The 24,491-nt window shown below is 42.3% G+C and overlaps 1 protein-coding gene across 3 annotated transcripts in view; it reads right to left on the bottom strand.

The window, feature by feature from the left end:
• Positions 1–17,412, bottom strand: part of TENT4A (terminal nucleotidyltransferase 4A) — a 59,784-nt gene extending 42,372 nt beyond the window's left edge. For all 3 annotated transcript variants that reach the window (XM_063399628.1, XM_063399638.1, XM_063399649.1), the window contains exons 1-3: positions 15,551–17,412; positions 2,066–2,189; positions 587–633 (exon numbers count right to left, since the gene is read on the bottom strand). In XM_063399628.1, coding sequence (XP_063255698.1) covers positions 587–633; positions 2,066–2,189; positions 15,551–16,368 — 989 coding nt within the window. In that variant the 5' untranslated portion in view covers positions 16,369–17,412. The remainder of the gene's footprint in view (positions 1–586; positions 634–2,065; positions 2,190–15,550) is intronic.
• Between the last annotated feature and the right edge of the window lie 7,079 nt (positions 17,413–24,491).

The raw sequence follows: 24,491 nt of genomic DNA, 5'->3' as shown, positions 1-24,491 counted from the left end.
ATTTTTATCAGTGATTGATATTCATAGAAACAAATTTTCCAGTGCTTTCCTTCTGAAAATTTAATTGATGTAAAGACAGCACCATCTTTAAGGCAGAGCTACACAGGTTTCCACATCCAATTGAATCATTAAGTGATATAAAATGCCAAATTAAGTCAGACGTTTTGCTCTCCAAAAAGATGGGAACACAGCACTGTGATGGTTCTTTTGACTTTACACAGTAACTCTGTGATAAGTGACACATTCTCAGGAATTCACCTTATTCAACAAAACACAATCTTTACAAGGGAGATACTAAACATTCAGTTTTACTGTCTCTTTAATTAAAAACAACAACAACAAAGACTAACCCCAGACACAAGGAAGAAAAGGTAACTCACCAAAGGGTCAATAAGCATTGCAGAGCAGTAAGATTATACATCAAATCCTTATCACAAATTTTGAAGTTCAAAAGCTCTTCCCTTTGTCACATGAAATATTACATAAAAGTTTTACTGAAAGTTTAACACATTTGCACATTCCATTCTAAACTCTTCTTTGAAATTTACCATTTTTCTAAAAGAAGACAGAGTAAACTATTACTTACCTAGTTGGAAGATAAAGCCCTGTACTAAAGCTGCCAAATATCTGGACCTGAAAAGAACACAGCAAGAAAACATCTTGCAATTATGAATGCTCACTTCCTTTTACTGTCACAAAACTTCATACTTTTCTCCAGTTGTTAGGGATATAGCCAAGTAAAAAAGTTACTTTACTATATACTCTGTACAAACACACTTTTTCTTACAGATGCAACTTCAGAGGAAATTTGGCTTCTTTAACATGAAATAACCAATCCTGAGAAATTTAAGCAAGTTGTTTTCATTATTTATTTCCAGTTTGACAGACATACAAACTTTTATCAATTTCCTTCCCTCCTGCTCCTTCCTTTCCTTACAGGACAACTTTACGGAAACTGGAAGAGTTTAAGGGAAAAAATTTCTAAATGTTTAGGTTTTAAAAACCAGCAGGTACATCTAAACATAGCATTCAGACAAATATAAATACTCCAGATTTTACTGTTAAGAACAACTATGAAGTAGCAGCAGGTGTTTGTATGTGGAAGCAAGCACAATGAAGATACATCCACAGACCACATCAAATACTTTTAAAGAACTGAAATGTTCTTCCCTCTCTGATACAGAAGACAAATTTACAAGCTCACTTAGTTTTTTCCTGGGCAACACAGGCCCTTTCCAGTGTTTATATTGATTTCCACAAGGTAGAAAAATCTCATTATGAAGGAAAAACGTGAGTGAGGATGAAGCAGATGAGCTTTACACTATTTTTAGCTCAGGGCTGTGGCCTGAGCCCTCACTGTCTGCCATGTAATGCTATGAAATCACCACGGTCTGAAACATTTTTCTGGTTGTTAATGACAAGGCTTCAAACTGGCAATCACAAAGGTGATGCTAGGAATAAAGTTTAGAACACATTCGTTTTGAATAAGCAGACTTATTCAATGGCTAACAAAGTGTTTGAAATTACACCAGCTTAGATTGCAACTTGTCTCGGGGTGCAATTTTCCCACTACAGCAGGGCTAAAGTAATCCCTTGAATGTCAAATTTATGAAGAGCACAAAAAAAAAAATCTGCATTTAATTGCTCTTTTGTAATATATTTTTATTTTTAAATATCCACACATTCAAAACTCCTTACAGAAATGGACACACAGGTAGACAGTCTCACTTTAATATTCAAAATTAAATTATATGGAGACAATAAATTTAATAAGCTTCTACTTTAAGAAATGTACAACTAAAAACTGATAACTCTTCACATTCCCAGTTCTCAAAATGGAAAAAAACATTCAGTAGAACTCATTAACTCAAAATCTAGATTTGACATTTCCCCACTTTTTAAAATAATTTTCCAAATACTGCAAGAACCGTGATATTAAGTCAATTGCCTTAAACTTCAAAAGTTACCTATTCATTTCTAAAAGAAAGAAAAATAACAGCAAGGTTAAGTGAACCAAGGTCTACAATTTACTAGAGAAGCAAATCACAACTGAAGCTACACTCACATCAGCGGTAGGCCAAAGATCCTTGATGACTGTTTCTATCCTTTTTACCACTTCTCTTCTCATAGCTGCTTCTTCAGGACGAGGGGACATGAAGTCATAGAAGTCAATGATTTCTTCATGTAGTCTAATGGAGAAAAAAGGATCAGTTAAAGTGGTAATTGAACTATTTAACTATGACAACAAATTTGACAAGAAACAGACCATAGGCTTTTGTTTAATATCATCCTTTAACCAAAGAGCTCAGAACACTAACTCTAGTAGACATTTACTAAATTTCTTACTGGCTTAACAGTGAAGGCCAAATTCAATTCCTGATTCTTAATGATTATTTTCTTTAAAAAACAAAGCTGAATCTTAAAAACTACATAATGATCCAAATGTGAAGCAGCACGAGACCAACCGAAGTCTTCCAGCAGGTTTATTCTTCCAGCAGTTCTCACTTGTGTGTACGTGGCAGTTTACAGACTGCAAACAGGCCACTGGCATTAGCGAGTTTTTGCAGAGGACAATAAAAAGGACATTTGCACATTTCTTGACGTAAAAACATCCACTTTGACACTCAAGGCATTCATTCATATAGAAAGTGACCTTCCAACTGAACTCCAAGTGAGAAATGTTAAATATATTCTCAAGTGTGAAGTATTTTTATACCAATGTTACATGAGGAGTCCTGACACTAGAACCTTATACACCTATTAAGCCCTTTTGTTTCACATCTATCAGTACTACAGAACTCTTGCTGCCAAATTTGAGTTTTCAGGTGAATGTCATGTTTGCCTTCAATGGAAAAGCATCAATCCATGCCAAACCAAAAATGCAAATAACTACTGCTGTAACACTTTTCCAGAACATCTTTTTGATGTTGACATATTTCTAAGATTTCTGTCTAACTCACAAAATATATCTAGTCAACTTTGTAGTGAAATCCAAATGCTGTCCTGAACCCAAAAATCAATCTATAGTTTATATACTTAGCTTTCCAAAAACAAAATTTAATACCTCTCAACTCTTCATTGGAGAGTTTTGCAATTCATTTTACTAGGGAACTCCCCTGCTAACAGGTAACTTCCAACAGACCACATGCCTAATTTTTAAGTGTCAGTATTCTATTGCACACACAGAGATTTTCACAGCAAAGCTCAAAGATCCTTCCAAAAAGCATAAATATTTTGAATTACTGTTTGCTCTTTCTCTTATCTTAAACTGAGCCTGGACCCACAACTGAACATTTAACTACACAGCAGATTTAACTATTTCAATTTGCTGATGAATCCACTTGATTCCAAAATTTTAGAGCAAGACAGAACATACAAACTAAAATGGTCTTATTTTCTTTATAGAAAGTATGCTTTTTTCTTTCTTTCCAAGACAACAAGACCAATGAATAAAATACTTAATTACATCTAACAGCAATGAGAACCAAAATTCATCTTATTTTCCTGCCTTTAATACTCTGCAGTAGGCAGAAACAGGGTGAAAGCAAGAAAAGCAAAGGGACAGGCATCCTTCCAAGCCTCCAATGAAAATTTAAGTATGCATCAGAATAACAACGCCTTATTTTAAACCGCTGCCTGGTAATGATTTTATCAGATGTTTTCTCCTGGGACAAAAAAAACAGTTGTTACTGGCAGTTCATCTCAAAACACAGGAATTCTCAGGCTCTCAATCCATTTATCTCTATCCACCAGCAGTTTTCCAAGCTACTAACCCTCATGGGTTTCTGTCTCCTTCTAAAAGAGCAAGTCCAAAGTTTGATCACTGCTAACCTTCTTTGGCTTGTTTTCAATTTGCACCACGTTTTCTGACAGGTGGGCAGAAACACACACAGAGTAAACACGTAATTCTGCCATTCAGTCCAGGACACACAGCTGGCTTCATTTTATTGTCCCTACACTTGGGAATATTATTGCTGCTTGAGGGTACCTGAGCACACAGTTGCTCTTTAAAAGAGACCATAATGAAGGAGCTTCAAGGTGTTCTCTGAACAAAACCACCAACATAAAGCCCACTCACTGGGTGCATTCAGCCTGAATTATTTTTCTTCAGTCATGAATCTATATTTACTAGAATTTAATTTTACCACCAATTTTATAATCTAATGAACAATAAGCTCCCACTGTGTCTGTCTGCAGTCAGCTCTAGCTTTCTATTATCCTTTCTATCCTTTTCTCACTCATTTCGTCCCTCCAGGTATTTATGAGCATATCGAGCAAGAGTCTTGAGTAATTCTATTTGTAACTTTCCCTTATTATAAAGTAAATAATTTATTATTTCCTTTGGTTATTTCTAAGCAGCTAACCCAGCAAACCTGTTTGGTTTTTACAAAGTCTTCAAAAAGGATCTCAAACACTCTTCTGAAAAAAAAAAAGTCAGCAGTTGTGTTATCAAACTGAACACAGGAATATGGATTAACAATGAATCCTTCAAGAAAATGAGACCCGTGAGACATAACTACTCGTATCAAAACATGCACTAGACCCTTCTCTATGTTTGGTCATGCAAGAAGTTTTAATGGTATCAGCCCCATCCAACCACTCCAGGAGATCTAGACATTTCTGGGAAAAAATACATTTACAGCAGCCATCCTGTACTAGGGAAGAGAATAAAAGGGTTCTCTGTCCCCATCACAACCTCCACCACACACAGCACAGCCTTTCAAAAGTGGCCCCAGTGCATTAGCAGGCTCAGAAAAACAGCCAACACACAAGTACTCTCACTTTGATGCCCCACTGAGCCTCTCTTTTGATGATTACCACTGTCACAACTGTTAACCAAGTTATGAAAGACTCAGAAGAGTATCACTCATCACTTGTCTACATTTCCTTCCCTCATCTGCTTTTTAATATTAAAGTCAGGTTCGTATTTTCTACTTTGCACTGGCAAGGCACTACCTGGTTTAATGCTTCAATCTGCAAGGGACAACAGCAAAGGTCTAGATAGCAAGGCTCACTTAAAGGTCAAGCCACACTGATGGCTAACTCCTCTGAAATTCTTTGGCATATACCACAAGACATGGGTGCATAACAGGTATCATTCTGCTGACTCAATTTAAAATCTTACTGAAATTTAAAATTGCAGTTGCCTGGGGTCAAAAAGTTCTGCTGAGAAGTCTTTTGAGTATTCTTTGATAGAAAGCAATTAGTTCACTTAGTTCTTACTGCATGGTCTGTGTTCCCCCAGTGCCTTTTCACGTCCCACTCTCTGAGCTCTGGCAAGTTTCTTGCTTTCGATGTGCAAGACTTTCAGGTCTTAATGCATTTGGCAAACCAGTTCTCAACTTTCTGTCCTAATAGACTTCTATTTTGTTTGCTATTTCCAGTTTGCCTTAATTCAAGTTTCTGCTTCTTAGATATCATCTTCTTGGTCTATATCCTTCCAGATAAGAATCAATGCTATGCTTACAGTCAGCATGTGGCAGCACAACCACTGTAGCACTTTACCTTCTGGTTTACACCTGAAGAAGCTTCTCAAAACAGAGATGCTTTTTTAAAATCTAAAGTTACAATAGTTTGCATTTTTGTAAACATCTTCGCTCAGATAAGGTTACTGGAACATTGTCACAAAAAACCCCCAGCTCTCCCATATATAAAACGAGATCCTGTATGCTGTTCAGGACTAATCCCAGCATAACTTCTTACTAGCTGGAAGAATAATGCTGTCTGAAAAAAACAGATAACAGTGGAATATTCAGCCAGCCAATACAGGGACAGTTTTTATTTAAGTATTTTGTCCACGTAGCCTCTATGATTTTCATAAGCACTTCTTAAGTCGGGACTGTGACAGTATTTAAACCATTAGGAACACAATTTCCATCTGCAGCACGTGATATACATGCAGATACAAGCAACATCCTAACTTTTTTTTATAGAACTTCCTTCAACATATAGACAAGTCAGTCTTCTCAATTTTCTTCTGGCTTCCTTAAGAATTTGGATTCCCAACAGCATCACAGCACTTAGCAATCTCCTGCAACATTTTAAGATGCTTATTGCATTACTTTACCAGCAAATCTAGACCTTTTAATCAACTTCTTCACAAGACGGTTTTATTGTATTTACAGAAATAGTGGGAAAGAAACTTGTTGATAAGCTGTAACTGTACTCTTACCTAATATAAGATGGCAAAGATTAGAACAAAGGGATGCAGAAGAGTGGCTACTTGCTGCAATATTCAGATTGCTAGTTTTAACAGCCCGGAGCTATCTACCATTTACTGATGTCATTACTGCTAAGCACAGCAAGCATTGCTGCTTACAGGCTGCAACAGAATTAGCATCTTCTGTTTATCAAAAAATTACCCCTTCTACTGTTCAAGGAAAGGCAGCCAATCTTCCAGTCTCTAGGTTAAAATAACACTCAGGTGACATTTTCAGACTCGTGCAAAGCTTTTCCTCAAAGGCAGGTTTCTAAGAAAGGAGATCATCCCTTTTACTTATTTACTGCAAACATTATTATACATCAGCTTGACTTATTACTTCAAGGGCTAACTTCAGTGCAGTGAAATGAAATTCTTAAACATCATCAACAAACTAGAAGGTAAATGAAAAGCTGCAGAAACTTTGTTCCCTCAAGTAAGCATCTGGATCCTTTTTAACATGACTATGCTATGAAGCACATTAATTTATTCCAAAGGAACAGACAAAAACATGATTGCATCTTTTATGTGGAACAACTAGTGCTTTTTCAAAACATATTCTTTACTTACTAGAACAAGTATTTTTCTAGCTGAAGGCTAGAAAACACATCATCCAAGAATCCTTATAAAAGGAAAGAAAAGATGCCAGTTAAAGCATGGGGGTCTAACACTAGGGTTGTGTAGAAAATGGAGGTAAAGAAATGGGGAGGTATAGGCAGCATCTCTAAAGAATCTCTGTGGAAATAAAGGTTAAAAATCATAGAATGCATCCCTTCAGTGAAGCATGACTTCACTGTCTTGAGACTAAAGGATGAAGTGCACATCGGACACTGCACATATTTTGGAAATCTGTTGAACTGTCCCTTCACCTACGACTGGGGCAAAGCACAATTGCACTATCACAGAAATGCAGGTGAAATCTCACACTACAACAATCAGATGCAACCAACAGTTGAAATCAGTCCATCAGTCTTACAGTTTAAAACTAAGGAACAGAGTTCAGGGAAATAAAGGAGGAGATATATATCTATATATATAGCTACACACAGAAAGAAAGAGAGTGTATGACAGCAGTAATGCATTCTGAGACAGACTTCTCCCAGTATGATCTAAGATTAAGACATCTGCAAAAGGGGCTAAAATACAACTAAGACCAAGAAGAGATGAACTACAATTCTTCACATTCCCACTCACAACACCCATCAGATGCCTTTACCCTTGCATACTAGTCCTCCTCAACAGCAGTAAGGCTCAGGCAGTACTACTCTATGCCCCATGCAACGTTCTAAGCTTACAGATAAGAGAAACTATGAAAACGCAGTGCTACATGCACAGACTGTACTGCTGCACCAAACTAGTATCATACTACTACATTATTCAGACAGCAATTATCTTTGTCACTGTAATTGTATGGAAGGCAGCAAACTACAGTGACTGAATTAATAAAAAATCTCAACTATATAGAACCCATGAATCAGAGCTGTGAAACGTTTTACAGACAGGTACCCTAAATACCAAACTCAAGCAGGAATTGAGCTCACTTTGCAAGTTAGCTATAAAGGAGAGATTTGAAGAAAAAAGTACTTTATTCTCATCTACAGAACAAAGAGTAGTTTATAAAATATATTGTACTTTTTCCACAAGAGATCATATTGTTCTCATTTCCTTTCTAAGCTTTCTCTTTGCTCCACAATCATGCAAGTCAGAGCCCATCCTAACTTTAGACCAAGTTTCTTGCCAGTTAGATTTTACCTCTTAGGAACACCATGACAGTTGATGCACTCAAGAAACTATGTTTGTTGGATTGATTTACACTGCAAATTTCCAGACCTAAGTAAACAGAATTTGTCTGCATTTTGAAGAAAATCAGAAACTAATCTATTTTTGCAAACTATGCCCATCCAATAAAACTCAACCAATTACCTTATTAACGGCTGGATGGACTTTGAAAAAGCTGCATCATAAAAAAAATGAAGAATAAGCAGATGTACGTCTCCGATCTAATACACACAGTGTAGATCTACTACGCAAGCTTCTGAAGTGCATTACTCCTGACTTGGACTGATGGACTTCCCTACACCACCAAGAAAACATCAGAACTATTTTGTTGCACCAGTGAAGGAGAAATGCCATACGTTAAACCTTGGGACAAGCTTCCTATGCCAATAAATAGAACCACTAAAGCCTGAAATTCCTGTCTTAATACCATTCTTTTCAAAATGCTCAAAGATAGCAAGGGATTAACATCCCAAAGAAGTCAGATTGCAACAGAAGAAACATATTAGTGATGAGAGACTAATTATGCCCATGTAGATCAGGTATTCATTACATCAGGTTAGCCACCAAAACATTAAAGAGAAGCAACTCTGGACATAATTCTGACCAGCAGACTCTAACTCAAAAGACACCCACCCATCAAAGCACTACTGGCAACAAACCCTTCATATTCAAAGTCAGCATCTCTGCAAGGCAAAAAAAGCAAGAAAAGTCTTTTCTGGATTTAACTACTGCTGCAGTTTGCCATATAATAGAGGAAGGTCCTTTAAAATAATAACCAAAAGAACAATGTGTTTCAGAGACTTCTAAATCTAATGACCTTGGAGGTCTCTTCCAACCTAGTGGTTCTGTGTGTAAAGATATCACACTGGTTGCCTAGTGTACATCACTAATCAGATTTCAGGGGAAAAAAAAGAGCTTTTACTACTTTGTTATAGGATTCCATCAGAAGATGTCTTCAGAAATCCTTAAGTCATGTACAATGCAGGAAAAGAGGATTGGAAGATTAAGGATATCAAAAACGATTATGAGGAACAACTTAACAAGATGCAAAGCTATGATTGAGAAAGGCTAAACTAGTTCAAGGGCCCAAAAACCTGCTTCTGTTAAGTGAATTAAGTGATCAGTGCAGAGAAAGTTAAGTGATCTCAATGTATGATATGTAGAGAAGCTAGTATTTTTTTTTTAATTCCTCAGAGACTTCTCTGATCCACAACTATGAAGGGAGAACTTGTCCCAAACTTTTTTATAGAAAATATTTCACAGCAATACTTCACACCTGTCCCTGGGAATTCAGTATTCACCAAAAGTCACACTCACTCGATAGTGCATTGGCACCAGAACAATAAGCAATTATCTTTTTTAAATTTAAAAGGATTAGCTTTGACATTCAAAACAGTCAAAGTAGCCTCAAGTAGAATCAATTCAATAAATGAATGAATAGCTATGACTATATCAAGATGCTAACATAACTATCATAAATTGCAGTAGTGTTTTAAAAAATAACCCATTCACAGCTACTTGGAAGAATCAGAGAACCATACAGGTAAATCTATTATGTTTTTGGATTTCCAAATGGCATTTGACAACGGCCCCATACACACTTACACAGGCTTATGAAGAAACTAAGCTGAAATGGGATGAGGGGAAAGACCCTTCAGAGATAAAGAATTGTTTTATACAGAAAACAAGCAGCTGGAACTCTTCTTTTCCATATTAACTCTTAAGTTTCCATATTAAAGAAAGATCACAGAGGAAGCCTCAAAGCACAAAAACATCAGGCAAGTCCCATGTTAGTAATTAGGAGACAAAGTACAAAATAGCCCAAGATGCAGGAATACTGTGACACTACCACACACAGCTGTGGTTCATGTGAGTCCCAAAGACGAAACAGGGACTGAAAAGCGTAGGGAGGAGATAAACATCTAGTGGCAGGAAACAGTTTCAATAGAAGAAATTATTTAACAGACTAGAAAACAAGCAACTGCCAGGTGATTCAACCTCCCCCCTCCTCCTTTTTCAAGTCCTCTGCAAAAAGCGCTCATGGTCTGCCTCTGTAATGCACAGACCTGCAACTGGCAGCAACTACAACCCTAGTGACAGCATCAGGATAAAAAAAAAAATTACATAATGCACAGCTTTACTGAGGAACATCTTCCCACAGGTCATTGCTAATCTCAGATCATAAAAGATCAAGGCAAGACACAAAATCTACACTAAGCATAACAATGCACCGCCTATGCCCAGGTAGTCCAAGAACCACAGATAATTTAAAGCTGGGAGATACTTCCAGGAAATATCACCACAAGCTCATGTTGATATATTCTTTTCCCAATACTTGGCATTGGCCTCTCAGGGTCTCACCCAGTACAGCTGTTGATGTTCTAAGTGCCAGCTGTCCCTACTGCCAAAGCCTAACAACTGGCAAAAACACCATGAAGCTGATGCCAGGATTAAACTGCTCCAAACATGCCTCATTCTCCTTTACACACAGATGTGAGCACCTGTCATGTAAGGCCTTCTCATGTTTTACTACTGTAGCTCAGCCTTTCTGAACTCTAGTACCTCTGGTGACTCTGGAGCCTACTGCTGCCAAAACATTCCCTTCATTCCACTCCCCAAAGCAGCAGTCTCTAACTCTACACTAGGCATCCACCTCACATGGAAACTTAGTGCTTTACCATGGCAACTTACTTGACCACAGAGAAAAAGAGATGTTCTGTTCTGACAATTCATCCAGCAGCTACCCTGGAACTTTCCCTCATACCAACCTTCAGGCATGAGAACAATCCATTTAGCTACATCCTGATGCTCTCTCCACAAACGGACTATGACTAACAGGCAACTATTCCACACTTCTTGCACATACTGCCTAGTGCTACCCTGCCCTACAATTAAGCAAAACAAGAACTGAGTGTACCATGCCTCCTACATGACACCTCCACTACAGGTGTCCACCCAGCACCAGAGACAGACACCAAGGATTGGTCAGCACTGTGGGTAGAGCATAGCCCACTGTGCTGATTCTTCACTAGAAGGTGTTGGAGCAAGACAGCACTGTTGGACACAGGGAGGAGTTAAGGCCCCTAAACCCTTGCAAGAGCTGGACATCTCACTGCAGACAGTAAAGGCTTCAGAGCATTTCCTAAGTCTACATCCTTTCAGCTCAAAGTACAAGAAAACAAATCTGTGTAAGGGGCTGACAATGTGGCATGTCCACGCATTAATATCTGACAGCAAGGCAAGCACCAAGGGTTGACCAACATACAACTGGAGCTATGCACAGTCCTGAATGCAACAGATTTCTAATAGTGCATTGCACTGAACTGTAACTAAATTTATCTTAATTAAAGTTCTGGAATATATCAAAAATTAAAAAAAAAAACACCTAAGACTGGAATTAGAAACACTGCATACAGGTGAAGAAATAAAGATGACCTAATATAGGCTTAGCATACAGGTGCACCACCATATCTCTGGACATCCCTTTTTGTGCACAGTATCATTCAGCTGCAAACTGGTGAACACTGAAGCAAGACTTCTGTGGAAGCACTGCCATAAGCTTACCTTGCTTATGAGAACTCTCCCCAGGTACCTGCTGTAATCATCAGGGAATGCTGCCCTGAATCCTTCTTCAGCATAAAGAAATGTGGAGGTCTTGGTGCTCTTGTGCTCTATGGCAGAACTTGTGTGTCATTATCAAGAGTGAGCTAAAGACAACAGCAATACAAGGGGAAACGAATGCAGGAAGTCATCAGACACTATGCAACACTAATTAGTCCAGGCAGAGCACCATTCCAATGTATATAACAGTTCTGGTACCCAAACTAATCCTCAACAAGCCAGTTCTGTTGTTTCTGCGCAGCACCGTAATGTGCCAAGCAGATATGCCAGGTATTTCAGCACTAATCTCATTCAACATCTACAATTAGACTGAACACTTAGCTGGAAATATTAAGCAGAACAGATTCATATTGTTAAAAATGCTTTAATTCTTTACTTACTTTGTTAAATTAATATTAAGAAGCAAAATAATTAAATCTGATGTGATTTTACACTATTCACAAGCTATTAGCTGCATCTTCAGAGAAAGCACTCCATTAGCTGTGCATCTAAACAAAAGCAGTAGAGGCCTTAGTAAAAAGTTTAGAATAGCTTGATATGGTCTTTTGAAGTAATATTTGAGTACTTTTAAACTCTCTGGATGCTTAAATTACTCAGATATATTTAAGCTACTGACCTTACAGAAACAGAAGGTATTTGCTGAACAAAGAATGCATGCCCTAAGAGGCTAGATGTAGTTTTAAACCACACACTTTACAATACCAAGAAATAACATGCAGTTCTGAACATCAGTCACAACAGTTTGAATTAACTTCGTAATATCAAAGCACGCTTCTCTGCCTTGCATCTGAAAGCAATCGTTTTGTCATCTGTAGTCCTAAACTAAACCTAGGCACACAGGAGTTTACACTGGTGCTATATTAATCACTCTGTAAAAGCACTGGAATAAATATGGCTTCAATCTCCTCACTCCTTACCTTCCAAAATTCTGTAAAAGCATAACACAGGACAATCTACAGCATCCAAAAGAACAGCTTTAGGATGAAATCTAATCAAACACAGCTTTTCACACTTGTGTTTTATGGGAAAGATCTCCTTTATGAGGATTTTCATGCATCAAAGTGGTGGAAGCACGAGGCCACTGGAAAAAAAGGAATGCTGTATACAAAATAGAGGAAAACACAGTGTTTATACAGTATTCACTACTCCTAAACATCACCATACCTACCATGACAAAGCCACTGACTACAAGCAGTGAATAAAACAATGACTTGCAGCGCTACAGACCATGCTCAGCTCTGAATGAGAAAGCAGGAGAGCACAGTGCTGCTTCAAAGCACGCAGGCAATTCATCACAAGTGCAACTGCAGCCTGGAGAGGGCTAACAGATTACCCTGCTTACTCTGTTACCAAAAGACAATACAGTAACACTGGGAGCCACTGCGTATCACTTGGAAATTTCAGCATGTTGTAGAAAAGCATTCTTTTATCAACAATATTCACAGCTGAGTAAGCTCCACCATTCATGGTACAGGGGGAGCAGAAGAGCACCTGTGATCAAGTCCTACATCCTATAATCAACGCCCAAAGCAGACTGCAGCTGAAGATTTTCAGGATCACAATTTTCAACAGTTGCATACACCAGTACGGCAACAGTGAAGATGCTCTGTCAGCAAATGATGAGTTATCAAAGTGATACTTCAGGACCACGCTGACAGTTCCATGGAACAGCAGGCAACTAAAGAACATAAGGGATCCACAAGAAACTCCTGTAGGGTTCTGTCCCCATCCCAGCTTTTTCAGTGCATTTTTATTTAAATTGCCAAATAAAACACCAGGCTGGCTTCAGGAAAAAGTTAAGCTCACCACTAAACAGGAATTACTGCAGAAGAGAAGAAATCCACTCCATCAGTGACAGCATTCTTACTGCAATCATGTAAGCACTTAATAAAAAATTACTAACACTAAACAGAAAATTGCTTAAGAATATACACTTGTCCGAGATTCACCTTGGGTAACAACTCGAACTTTAAGGCAGAAACTGCTTGTCATATTTAGGTCCATGGTTTCAAGATTCATGCTCTCCTTCAGCACTAGTTAGTTTCCCTGCTACTTTAAGGAATGCTCTGGAACTACAGGGTCACACATGCTGCAGTTACTGGCATCCCACTGCCAGAATCAGGTCCCACTTTTGTAATAGAGATCCTTGACAGATCATCAGAAAACACAGCTTCCACTTTCAAAGATATTTAGCAAAAAACTTGCCATTAACACATCAGCAAAAGAACTAGCTACATTACAGAACTGAATAGTGCAATTGAATCTCAGCTACTCTTGCATATGGATTCTCCACAAACTCATACTTGAAAACTGGCATAGCCACTATTACAGGAAAACTAAAAGAAAACCGAAGGACTGAAGATGAAAAATAAAGATATGTGAATGGCATAGGTGGTGCTGCCTAACAGCTTCAGGACAGGACTTGAAACGCTTGGATTTCATTGACAGGTTTGCCATTTGCCATAGACCTGCTGGGTGAATTCAGGCTGCTCCTTCCTCCACCTGCCTGGAGATCTACCTCACTCACACTGAGCTGAGTTAAATTAAAAAGTTAACTCAGGGCTCTACCGCATCTCTATGAAAATGAAACAAAAATTTCATGCTATTTTAAAGATACTACTGGAACTTGATACATACAAAATTGTTAGTACAGAACTCAAAGCTCCCAGCACAAGACACCTGTAAAAGATTCAAATTCTAGCTTCCTGTAAGAAATTTGAATTTTCAGTGTCAATCCAGAATTAAAAAGCAGTAGTCACAAGTCTTGTCCTCCTCCTCTTGAGGTTATGGTTTGCAAAAATAGAACTTTAAAAATATATTTTAATACTTCTTCATAACTTTTAATATACTCAGTACCTGACAATACTACACAAAAGAGAAAATGAAGACACTGTCCTTAAGTTGAATCTCTCACTTAAAAATCCCCAGCTGATACCCTGTTATCTTTAGCTATTTCCCCTCTACAAATATGCAGTGCCTTTATTCCACAGGCATTCAAGGGTTAGGGTGTTCCAACAAACTATTTTTGAAGTGACATCAGAAATCTGCCACAGTCAGTCAATGCAGCTAGCACTTTTTCCAAGAATAAAATAACCTTAAACTTTAGAAAGTAACATTTCCCCTTGATTGAGTGAAATCTGACAGGTGAAACACAGCAATCTGATAGAGCATCCCAGACGTGCTTCGTTCAATTTTAGTCCCTTCTCCATGCCAATCAGATCAAACTGAATACTCGGCCTTTCTAAACTACCCATTTATACCAGAAAGGTATGGATTACAAGACAGGGTAAGCTTCATAAAAGCATGCTCTTCAAAAAGACAAGATTTCTGTACAGGTATTGGCTGGCTCAACCTATCCTAGAGATAAAACACACTTGAGAGAAATGTTCTAAGACCACACTGACTTTCACGCCTATCTCAGACAGAACTCGGCACCTCCCTTTCAAGTGATGTTACTAACACTCCCCAAGCTAAGCAGCCTGCTGCAGCCTAAGCAGAAGCACTTAAAAATTAACACAAGGGCTGTGAGTTCCTCTGAACGGGAACCTTCCACTTCCCCCTTACCATCTGAATTGATACCTGGTAGCTCTGACAAGCATCCTGCACACATCCTTGCTTTAATTATTGTAGGTGACCTCTGACAATGGCCTGACACCTTCACCTCTTAACCTATTACAAGGTAAGGCCTAACCTCCTGTACCCTACAAGTTCCCCGACATTGCGTGAATCGCTGTTAGGCCAGGAGCCACACAGCCGGCACGGACCAAGGTGATTTACCAAAGGGTTTGTGCTCCGCCACCCCCAACCATCGGCCTCCCTCTGCCACGGCCGGCTCCAAAGGAGTTTGTGTGATCCAACCCACCGCCCCCCTTCCCGGCGGGGCCGCAGGAGGCGGCCGAGGCCCCCCTTCCCTCCGGGGCTGCAGCAGCCGCCGGGGCCCCGGCTGCTCACCCCTGCACGCCCGGGCTGTATTTCCTGGTCTTCCAGGGGGTGCCGGGGCTCTGCAGCGCTGGCTGAGGCGGCTGCCGCTGCTGGTGGGGGGAGTTGTTGACGGCGACGCCGCGGCTGCCGGAGAGCAGGTAATTCATGCCATAGGTGCTGGCTTTATTCTCCCGTTTCCTGCGGCCCGGGTGGTACTGGTGCTGCTGGGGAGACGCCGGGGGCGGGTGCGGGCTGCGCGCCGGGTGCGGCGGCTGGTGGTGCCCATTCACAGCGTTCACTTTGTTCTCGTGGAAGTTAAAAAACTCGCCGGGTCCGGCCCCGCTGCCCAGCAGCCCGGGAGGAGCCACCGCCACCGCCCGGGGGCCGCCGGAGGAAGAGGAGGAGCCGCCGCCTCCGCCACCGCTGCACGATCCCGAGGAGGAGAAGCCGGGGCTCTCGGTGCCGGACTCCACCGACGAGCAGGAGGACGAGGAAGACACGGAAGGCGACTTCTGCAGCCGCCGCCCTCCCTCGCCGCCGCCGTTCACCGCCGCGGGGCCGCCGGGGACAGCGGGCACCAGTCCGGTCAGCAGGGCCGGCGGGGAAGGCGAAGGCGAAGGCGGCGAGGAAGAGGAGCAGCAGGCGCCGGGCGCCCCGAGCCGCACGCAGCCGTGCCCGCGGGGCGGAGAGGCGGCAGAGTCCAGCGCCGGGGAGTTGAGGCAGAGGTAGTGCGGGAAGCTGGCGCCGCCCCGGCCCCCCACGCCCTGCGAGGTCTCCCAGATCTGCATCCACAGCGCATTCGCGGGTCCTTTCTGCTCGGGCTGGATCCAGGCCACGCGGGGATCCATCCACGCCCGCCCGCCGCCGCCGCCGTCCCTCACCGCCCGGCCAGAGCTCCGCGCCGCCGCCCGCTCACCGCCCGCTCCCTCGCTCGCTCGGCCCGGCAGCGGCGCTAGGAGCGGCCCGGCAGCAGCGGCATGTGTCGCGGGGAGGAGAGAGCCAGGGAGGGCGGCAGGGCGGCCGGAGGCAGAGCCGGGCGAGGCGAGCGCGGCTCGGGAGGAAGCGAATGCGGCGCAAACTGTACCCGGCGCTGCCCGGAGCTCTCCGCTCGCCGTTCCAATGTGGCGTGTCCCCCTCGCCAGGGCCAGAAGCGGCACTGCGCATGTCCCGCAGATTTTAAACCTTCACCGGAGACGGCCGCCCTGGCAACCGCACATGCGCGGGAAGCGGGAGGAGACGGGAGCTGGGAATGCTCCCCCGCCCGGCGCTCGCCCGCCCGCGCCGGCGCGGAGCGGGGCGGCCGTGCCTCGGGCCCGGCGCGGGAGCCGCCGCTCCCCGACTCCCAGAGTCACGGAATGGGCCAGGCTGCAAGCGGTGCAGCCTGCCTGCTCGAGCAGACACATCCCAGAGCACCGGGCAGGCGATTGCATCCCAGACAGTTCTTGAGTGTCTCCAGTGAGGGAGACTTGACAAGCTCCCTGAGCAACCTGTTCCAGTGTAGTCACTCACACAGAAAAGAGGTTCTTCCTCATGTTCAGGTAGAACTTCCTTTACATCAGTTGCTGCACTTGGCTTCTTGTCCTATTGCTTGGCACCACCGAGAAGAGCCTGACTCCCCTCTTGACACTTTTCCTTCAGATACTTACATTCTTGAGGTTCCCTCTCACTTGTCTTCCCTTAATGTCCGTGACTGGCCGGTGCAGGCGCAGCCCTGCCTCTGTGTTGGTTTCTCACAAATCCTGCAGAGTCTGACCCCTCCATGCCAAACCTCATCCCCTCTGGAGAAGTGCAGCCCAGTTCCCACAAAAATAAAAGGGTGGATTTTGAGGACCAATTCAGAGGAGAAGCAAGTGCAGGCAGACGTCCTTTGGGGAGGCTGAGCAGCAGAGAGTGCAGGGCTGAGCAGAGCTGCTCACTCCCTGGGGGAAAGGGGAGGCCTGCCTGATGTGTCCAGGCAGCACCGTGCAGCTCATAACCAAGGAAAGCTTTCCTTGGGCTGGTAGCACCAAGACAGCACTGCAAAGCCCCACATTCCCACTGGGTACTTCAGTTTTTATTGGGCTTGAGTCCAGGACTCTGGACAGGACAGGGAGACAGTGCTTGTTCCAGGGGGTATCTCTTATGGATGGTGTAATAAATATGGTATATTAATTCGTGTTTCAGTGTATGTAACCTGTAAATATGCTCTGTAAAATGAAAGAGGCTGAGGTCGGGCACGAAACTGACTAATCACAAGACAGGCAATACCCAGGAACCGCCATTTAGAGAAGGACAATGCAAGGCCGGGAATCGGGGGCTTTGCCATTGGCATCAGAATAGAAGACACATCAAGCTGGAAATCAGTCCTGCTCCCGGAACAGCAGAGCTGTGAACGCCCTGCCATCATAGATATCATCAGAGGAGAATGCCCGTTCATTCAGAACTTCGTTTTCCATTCACACACCGGAGGACAGAAATTAACACTCCTCCCTCCAGGAGGAAGCCCCATTCAGCCGACGACCGAAATGCATTCGAATAAGCACCCCAAACAACAAAGAACTGTGGGGAAATCCTCTGCGGCGGGCTAAATAAACTGTATAAAACACGAACCCCAAAAGGTGCCAATTCGTGAACGAGGGGGTTGCAGCACGATAGGGGCTGTGACTGGTTCACCCAGCGACGATCCTGGGTAATCGGCGCTGTACTTCCGATTGTGGGATTTTGCCTAAAAGTCTGTTTATTAATTCTTTAATAAATAGAATTAAATTTTATTAATTAAAATTGGACTGGCGTTCATAACAGATGGGTTTTGGGTGCAGAGATCACTAAGTAAGATGCATACTACTATTGGAATGGGATCAGACACAGACGCACCATGACCTGAAGATGGGCCTTAACAGCCAGCCCCCCAGAATGATGGCCCTAACAGTTCTCTTTCTAATCCAGTGATTTGCCTATTTCCTTGAGCAGCTTCAGCATGCATATGGATAAAGTGTCCTCTCCTGAGGTACCCTCAGAAACTCCAGCAGTCTAGGACTCCCCAGACCGTTCAATAGAGCCCTTAACCTGGCTGCAGAACAGCACAGAGAAGAGTTGTACGTGCATAAAGCCAAATACTATCAGGGAATCTTAGTTAGAACAGCCCTCCAGTGCAGTTGCGTTGTACTTCTTGAATGAACTAGCTGCCACAGAAGTGAGAAAAGGAGAGGTCCTGCTCTCCATAATCCTGATAATTCCTTTCCCTGCTGCCTTTGCACAATCTCTGATATTGATCAGTGAGCCAATTTAACTTGTTAATTCAGAGGAGACTGCACTTGGAAGAAAAGTAATAGTTTTCAGCAGTTCATTTTGAATTAGCTTACTTTGTGATCAGAGCAGGCACTAAGGGGGGGGCGGGTGGAGAAGAGAGGATGAGAGAACAAGACTGTCATTTGTTAGCAAAGGATGGCTGTGCTTGATGCAGGTGTATTCTCGAACTATACCCTTAGACTTCAGAGCAAGGGAAACTGATATGAGGGTGACAGCCTAATGTTTATTTCCAGAAGTTATTTAGAAAAGGCAGGTCATTAATTTGTTTTTGTTAAGGAATAGGCCCATTTTCAGGACTAACAGCCGAAGTGCACATAAAAGTACGCAATAAACTAACCAAACCCAAACCACATGAAAGAGCTATTAATTATGTCTCATATGGGAGAACATACATTCACCACAATTTCTTGCATGCTCAATGAAGTGTTCAGATCTTCAGCAGAGATTTCAGTTTGAGCCTCTGAGAGCAGTTCTTGGTTTTATGGTTCATCTTCCAAAGGATTTTGGATTGTTTTGATTTGGTTTTAATTGAACTTGAAAGAAGACAAATAAACAGGCCCCTCAACTCTGTTGTTTTTATATAAATGCTGTAAGAAATAAACCAGAGAATTACACTGTCTCTTCTTTTAGCATTCTTTCCTCTATGGTGGCCTGAGTACAAAAAGCAGAGGTGAGGATTGACAGTATTTCTGCCAGAAATAGTAGCTGCTGGGGTATGCCAATGGTTGGAAGAGTTACTTTGTAGATCGACTGTGAAATACTGAGAAGGCTGAGGCAGCTACAGAGCCCACATCTCAGCGCTTTTATTTCCGTGTTTTGACTTTTCATACATCCAATAAAGATGACATCTTCAACCTGCTGAGTTGAAACTTAAAATAAAGGAATACCAATCAGTGTTTTCATAGGATCACAGAATCACAGAGTGGTTTGTATTGGAAGGAACCTTAAAGATCATCAGTTCCAACCCTCCTGCCATAGGCAGGGGCACCTTCCACAAGACCAGGTTGCTTGAAGAGGTGGAGGGGGGGAACCAAAAAGACTCAGTGGCCAATCTTATGGAGACCTTTCCAAGCTCAGCAGATTCATGATCTGTTTTCTTTATTTCCTTCCCTGCCCTGCTGCCATCTTTTAAAAGTTGGCACTTTCAAGAGGGCCTGATTTCCCGCTTTGCTAAAATTATCTCCAACTTAATGTTCAGGTCTGAGTGGTAGAGACCACTGCTTTGTAAGAGGCAGTAACTCAGAAACAGCTTTTGAATGAGGAGAGACTGTCTGGGAATCCCAGGACTGTCTGGGAATAGGCTAGGTTGTTTCGTGAAGTAGTTACAGAGAGAGTTGTCTCTCACTGGATTAAGCTATGTTAGACAGAATTTCTGAAGTTACAATAGTGCTTTGTCAATTCCTTGTGTGGGTTCAAGGCAGCAGATAATGTAAGTGTAACAGAGGACATGGGAGGGATGGGTAGGCACAATATGCTTGAAGGTCCACATTTTAAGTACTTGGAGAAGAAGGAAATCTCTGAGAAGTCGATAAGCAATGGTTTGACAGTACACCATTTCATTTATCTCATGATGATTTTTCAAAGCTTGTGGCACATCACTGAAATATCTCTGCAAAAAAGGAAGTATTACCTGTTTCCTACATAAATAGGTACAACATGGAGAAATAATATCCGGTGGTCTGTTGTGGCACAATGACAAGAAAAATTATCATCTTCTAACATCAGCTTTTTTTCTCCCCTGTTTCTAGCCTCTCCAGTGAGAAACCTAAATAAAGCATGTTTCTAATCTTGTCTCCTTAAAGTGAGAATTTCCCTCTAAAAGTAGCAAGTGAGAGCTTCCTTTGCAAGGATTAATTTTTTTAAAAGTCTGGTTGATTTTAATTCAGCCGTCCTTTACTGAGTGAAACTCCACACTGAAGGTAAAATTCTCAGAATGTTTGAAAGTCAAATACAGCGCTGGATCATAAGAAAAATATCCTTTATTTTCAATAAAGCTTCCTTCCCCCTTTGAATTTATGTGGATGCAGATAATGAAAAGTCTCCCCCTATACTTGGCACTGGTGAGGCTGCACCTTGAATCCTGTGTCCAGTTCTGAGCCCCTTAAATCAGGAAGGACACTGAGGTGCTGGAGCGAGTCCAGAAAAGGACAGCAAAACTGAAGGAGGAATGGATGAATGAGGAATTACTTCACAGAGGGAATGATTGCACATTGCAATGGGCTGCCCAGGAAGGTGGTGGAGTCACCATCCCTGGAGATGTATAAGGAAAGACTGGACATGAAATTTGGATTTTGGCCCATATGACCTTGATTCTGGCCATCCACAAACACTGCAAGCCTCTGATGAATCACCTCTTTCACGCTCACCAGCTCTGATCTCCTTTGTAGCCCTTGTGGCCCATAACCATCCACTTAAGAGCTGGACTCAAGGATCCTTGAGGGTCCCTTCCAGCTCAGAATATTCTGTTTCTGTGGTAGGATGGCTGGAGAAGGCACAGAGACAAGGGCTCGGCAGTATATCTGACCACACTCGTACCTGATGAAGGCAGGAAGAGGAAAGAACTGAACAAATCAAGGTCTCAGGCTAGATGGGGGTGTGAGAGAAAGGCTGTCTCACCAAAGGAGGTGCATCTCTAACAAGTGACCTTCAGAGTGTGCTAGTCACCAGGAGATAGTGCTGGGGAGGAGATAACAGAGACCATTTCCTTAGCTGCACTATCATCACTTTTTTTCTCAGTAAATACATTCCTGAATGGGAGAGTGGAGATACAATTTTTGTGTCTCAAATGTAGCTGATCACAGTAGGGAGACAAGTAGAAACCCAGAACACCAGTTTCTGGTTCTTACAAGGTATGATTTGGGGCAATCTTTAATCTATTGTCTGGAAATATGGGCTTTCACCTTCTTTAACATGGCTTGTGTCTCCCATTAAAGAAAGCCAGGCATGAATAACCCTGAACAGGCTTAAATCATGATATATTTTCTCCCTTAAATCTTCTACTTGGCTCAGTCCTTCAAGGCTCTATGTCCTCTTCTGATGAACAGTAAGCATCAGCCAAATTTAGGTTGTTGAGGTATATTCAGAGCCAAATAAAGTACAGAGCCTGAAACAGCTGTCAACCACCAGCCATCTCCTCTTCCCACCCTGCCTTCCTTGCTCTTACAAGGGCTGCCAGCCCTGTGCCACAGAAGCTGAACACATCATAAATCAGCAGCTGAACAGCTGCAGCTTCCAGCCAGGCATGTTCATGCACATGAAAATCCTTTTCTAGCTGCCCACATGAAATAGCTGTGTGGTAAATGGAGAAAGCGTGGGAGGCGGTTCACAAGCCATTCCGTTCTCTTTGCGTTCAGGGTGGCATCATAGTGGGAGAGGGTGCCCAGCCAGGCGGGTGCGATTCTTGCCTCACAGTGCTGGATGTGTGTCAACGCTGCTGGCGGGAATGCTGCCGTGGAGAGCTTTCATCACTCTGTGCTTGCTATGCATGTGCAGTGCTACAACAGGAGCAAGGTAAAGGTGCTGCCTTGACACTCCCACAGGCTATTTCCATTGCTGTATTTGGGGCTCCGATAGGGATCACTCTCAAAAGTCTGCTTTATTATGAATGTTTATCTTAGCCTGTTACACAGTAATTAACTACTTAACACAGCATATTTTTACAGTTTACAGTGATGTATTTCATTCTTCTGTATCAAGGATACATGTTCTGTGAAAGTTTTAAAGTTGTTCTTGTGTTCTGTTTTGTTTCCTTTAATAATTTAGAGAAGGTTTGGGAGCATACAGGTTTTGGAAGGTTCGTTTTTTAACTAAGGCATTAGGAATTCAGCCTTTGAAACCTGTCACTTTTCATGAGAGGACGCTCTGCCAGCAGTAACACTTAATTGAAGACAAATTTCACAGACTTTTCTTCAAAGCTTTATTTAAACATGAAATTAAATTGTGATAACAAGCATAAGGAGGGTTTTAAGAATAATTTTATCTGTAGAAAATACTCTGTGAGAGAGAGCATAAACAAATGAAGTTTATGCTAAATATCTATAAAGCTTTTGGAAGTACTTTTCTCTTTTGGAAGTACTTTTCTAAGTGGGATCTAAAGAGTTGTATGAAATCGGATGCTCTGTCTTCCTGTCCCGGTTAACACAGAACCTTGCAAAGAGTTGCTTTTGTCAGAAGGGTTGCTTGCCGTTGAATGACAGGTTGAGAACTAAGGCGACTCTCATGAAAGTTCATAGGAATAAACTGGTCAGGATTCCTGCCTTGTTTGTGTGTGCAGTCTAGGTGGTCCCAGGATCATCTTTAAGTTGTCACTCTGCAGGCTGCTGTGGAGGACAGCTGAGGGCATGCAGAACGTGCTGTGTGAATCCTGGCAGAGGGGAGGGAACCCAACTCACAGTATGGTTGCATGTGCACTAATATGGAAGGAAAAAGTAGACCTGGCTTGACTGTCTACCAGGAAAAGAATCTATATGTGCCTCCTAGGCATTGTGCCTCCTAGGAAAACATTAGGATAAAAATTCTTTCTTCATATCTGATGGGTGTAAGCTTTCTGCTTGTGAGAGCACAAGGGGACAAGCTGTGAGAAAGCTGATGTAAAAGTTGCTTAGTGAGGATGTGCCCTGGAACCCTCATCTGCCATGTTAATGTGGCAATCAGACAGGCCACCAGCTGCTTCTGTACTAACCTGGAAGGGTCATTTATGCATAGCAGAATGACTGTGCTTAGAATTAAGGTTACGTCAGGTGTCAGCAAAAACTATCATACTGAAAGATGTAGCCCATTTTTATTAGATTCCAGGCTAGATCAAAGCCATATTTGATCTTGCACAGATTTTGAGATAATTTATCTTGCATGGTTAGCTGCCTAAGTATTTATCATTGGTTCATCCTGCCCACTGGTCCTCAGCTATAGGCAGCACAGGCACATACCTACATGCATTCATTCTTTAAATAGAAACTACTCTATTGCAATGCAGCTCCCTCTTCTTAAATATATCTATGTCCTGCATCTCCTCCTTCAAAGCTATTATTTTCAACTGTTCTTGGGCCACAACTACATCACTTGGACATCTCAGGAAGGAGATTTCCAGAAGAGAAACAGCTTTTTGCCAATATAAAAGTGCTGACCTGAGCGGTATTTGCATTGGGCCATGGATAAGTTAGCAGAGAAGTACAGAAGATCAAAGGAGAGTAAGATTTTTTGGCAGAGTTTTTAGCTAAAGTTGATGTGCAGCAGCTGTAGGATAGATTAGGTAGGGACTGATAAGAAAGAATAATATGGTTTAGCTGGTCCTTTAGAATGAGGATAGGAACAAAGATAGGAAAAGCATGCATCGGTAAGAGAACATGGCTGACAGTTTTATCTGATGTAGAGAAATAGCTGGACTAGGAATAAGGGGAGCAACAGAGGTGGAGTGGACAGATGCAGGTGTTAGCCAGGGGACTGGGAAAGTTGTCAGAGTGAAGGCTCATTAATCAGCACACACATGTCCATTTGTTCTTTGAAGGCCAGGATCAAGGCCTTCCTGGCCTAAAATCAAGGCCAGGAACCGGAAGAGTGTTCAGGCACCTCTCCTCCAGACTTTCTACCAGCCCTCCAACTTTCTTGCACCAAATCCTCCAATGAGTCCTGTCCTGTGGTTCAATACTGGAATTGTATAGCACTTTACGACTTTCTCTGCCTTCCT

Source organism: Prinia subflava, chromosome 1 (genome assembly GCF_021018805.1).
Source record: "Prinia subflava isolate CZ2003 ecotype Zambia chromosome 1, Cam_Psub_1.2, whole genome shotgun sequence".
Taxonomy (NCBI): domain Eukaryota; kingdom Metazoa; phylum Chordata; class Aves; order Passeriformes; family Cisticolidae; genus Prinia; species Prinia subflava.
This window is presented reverse-complemented; position numbering and strand designations above follow the sequence as displayed.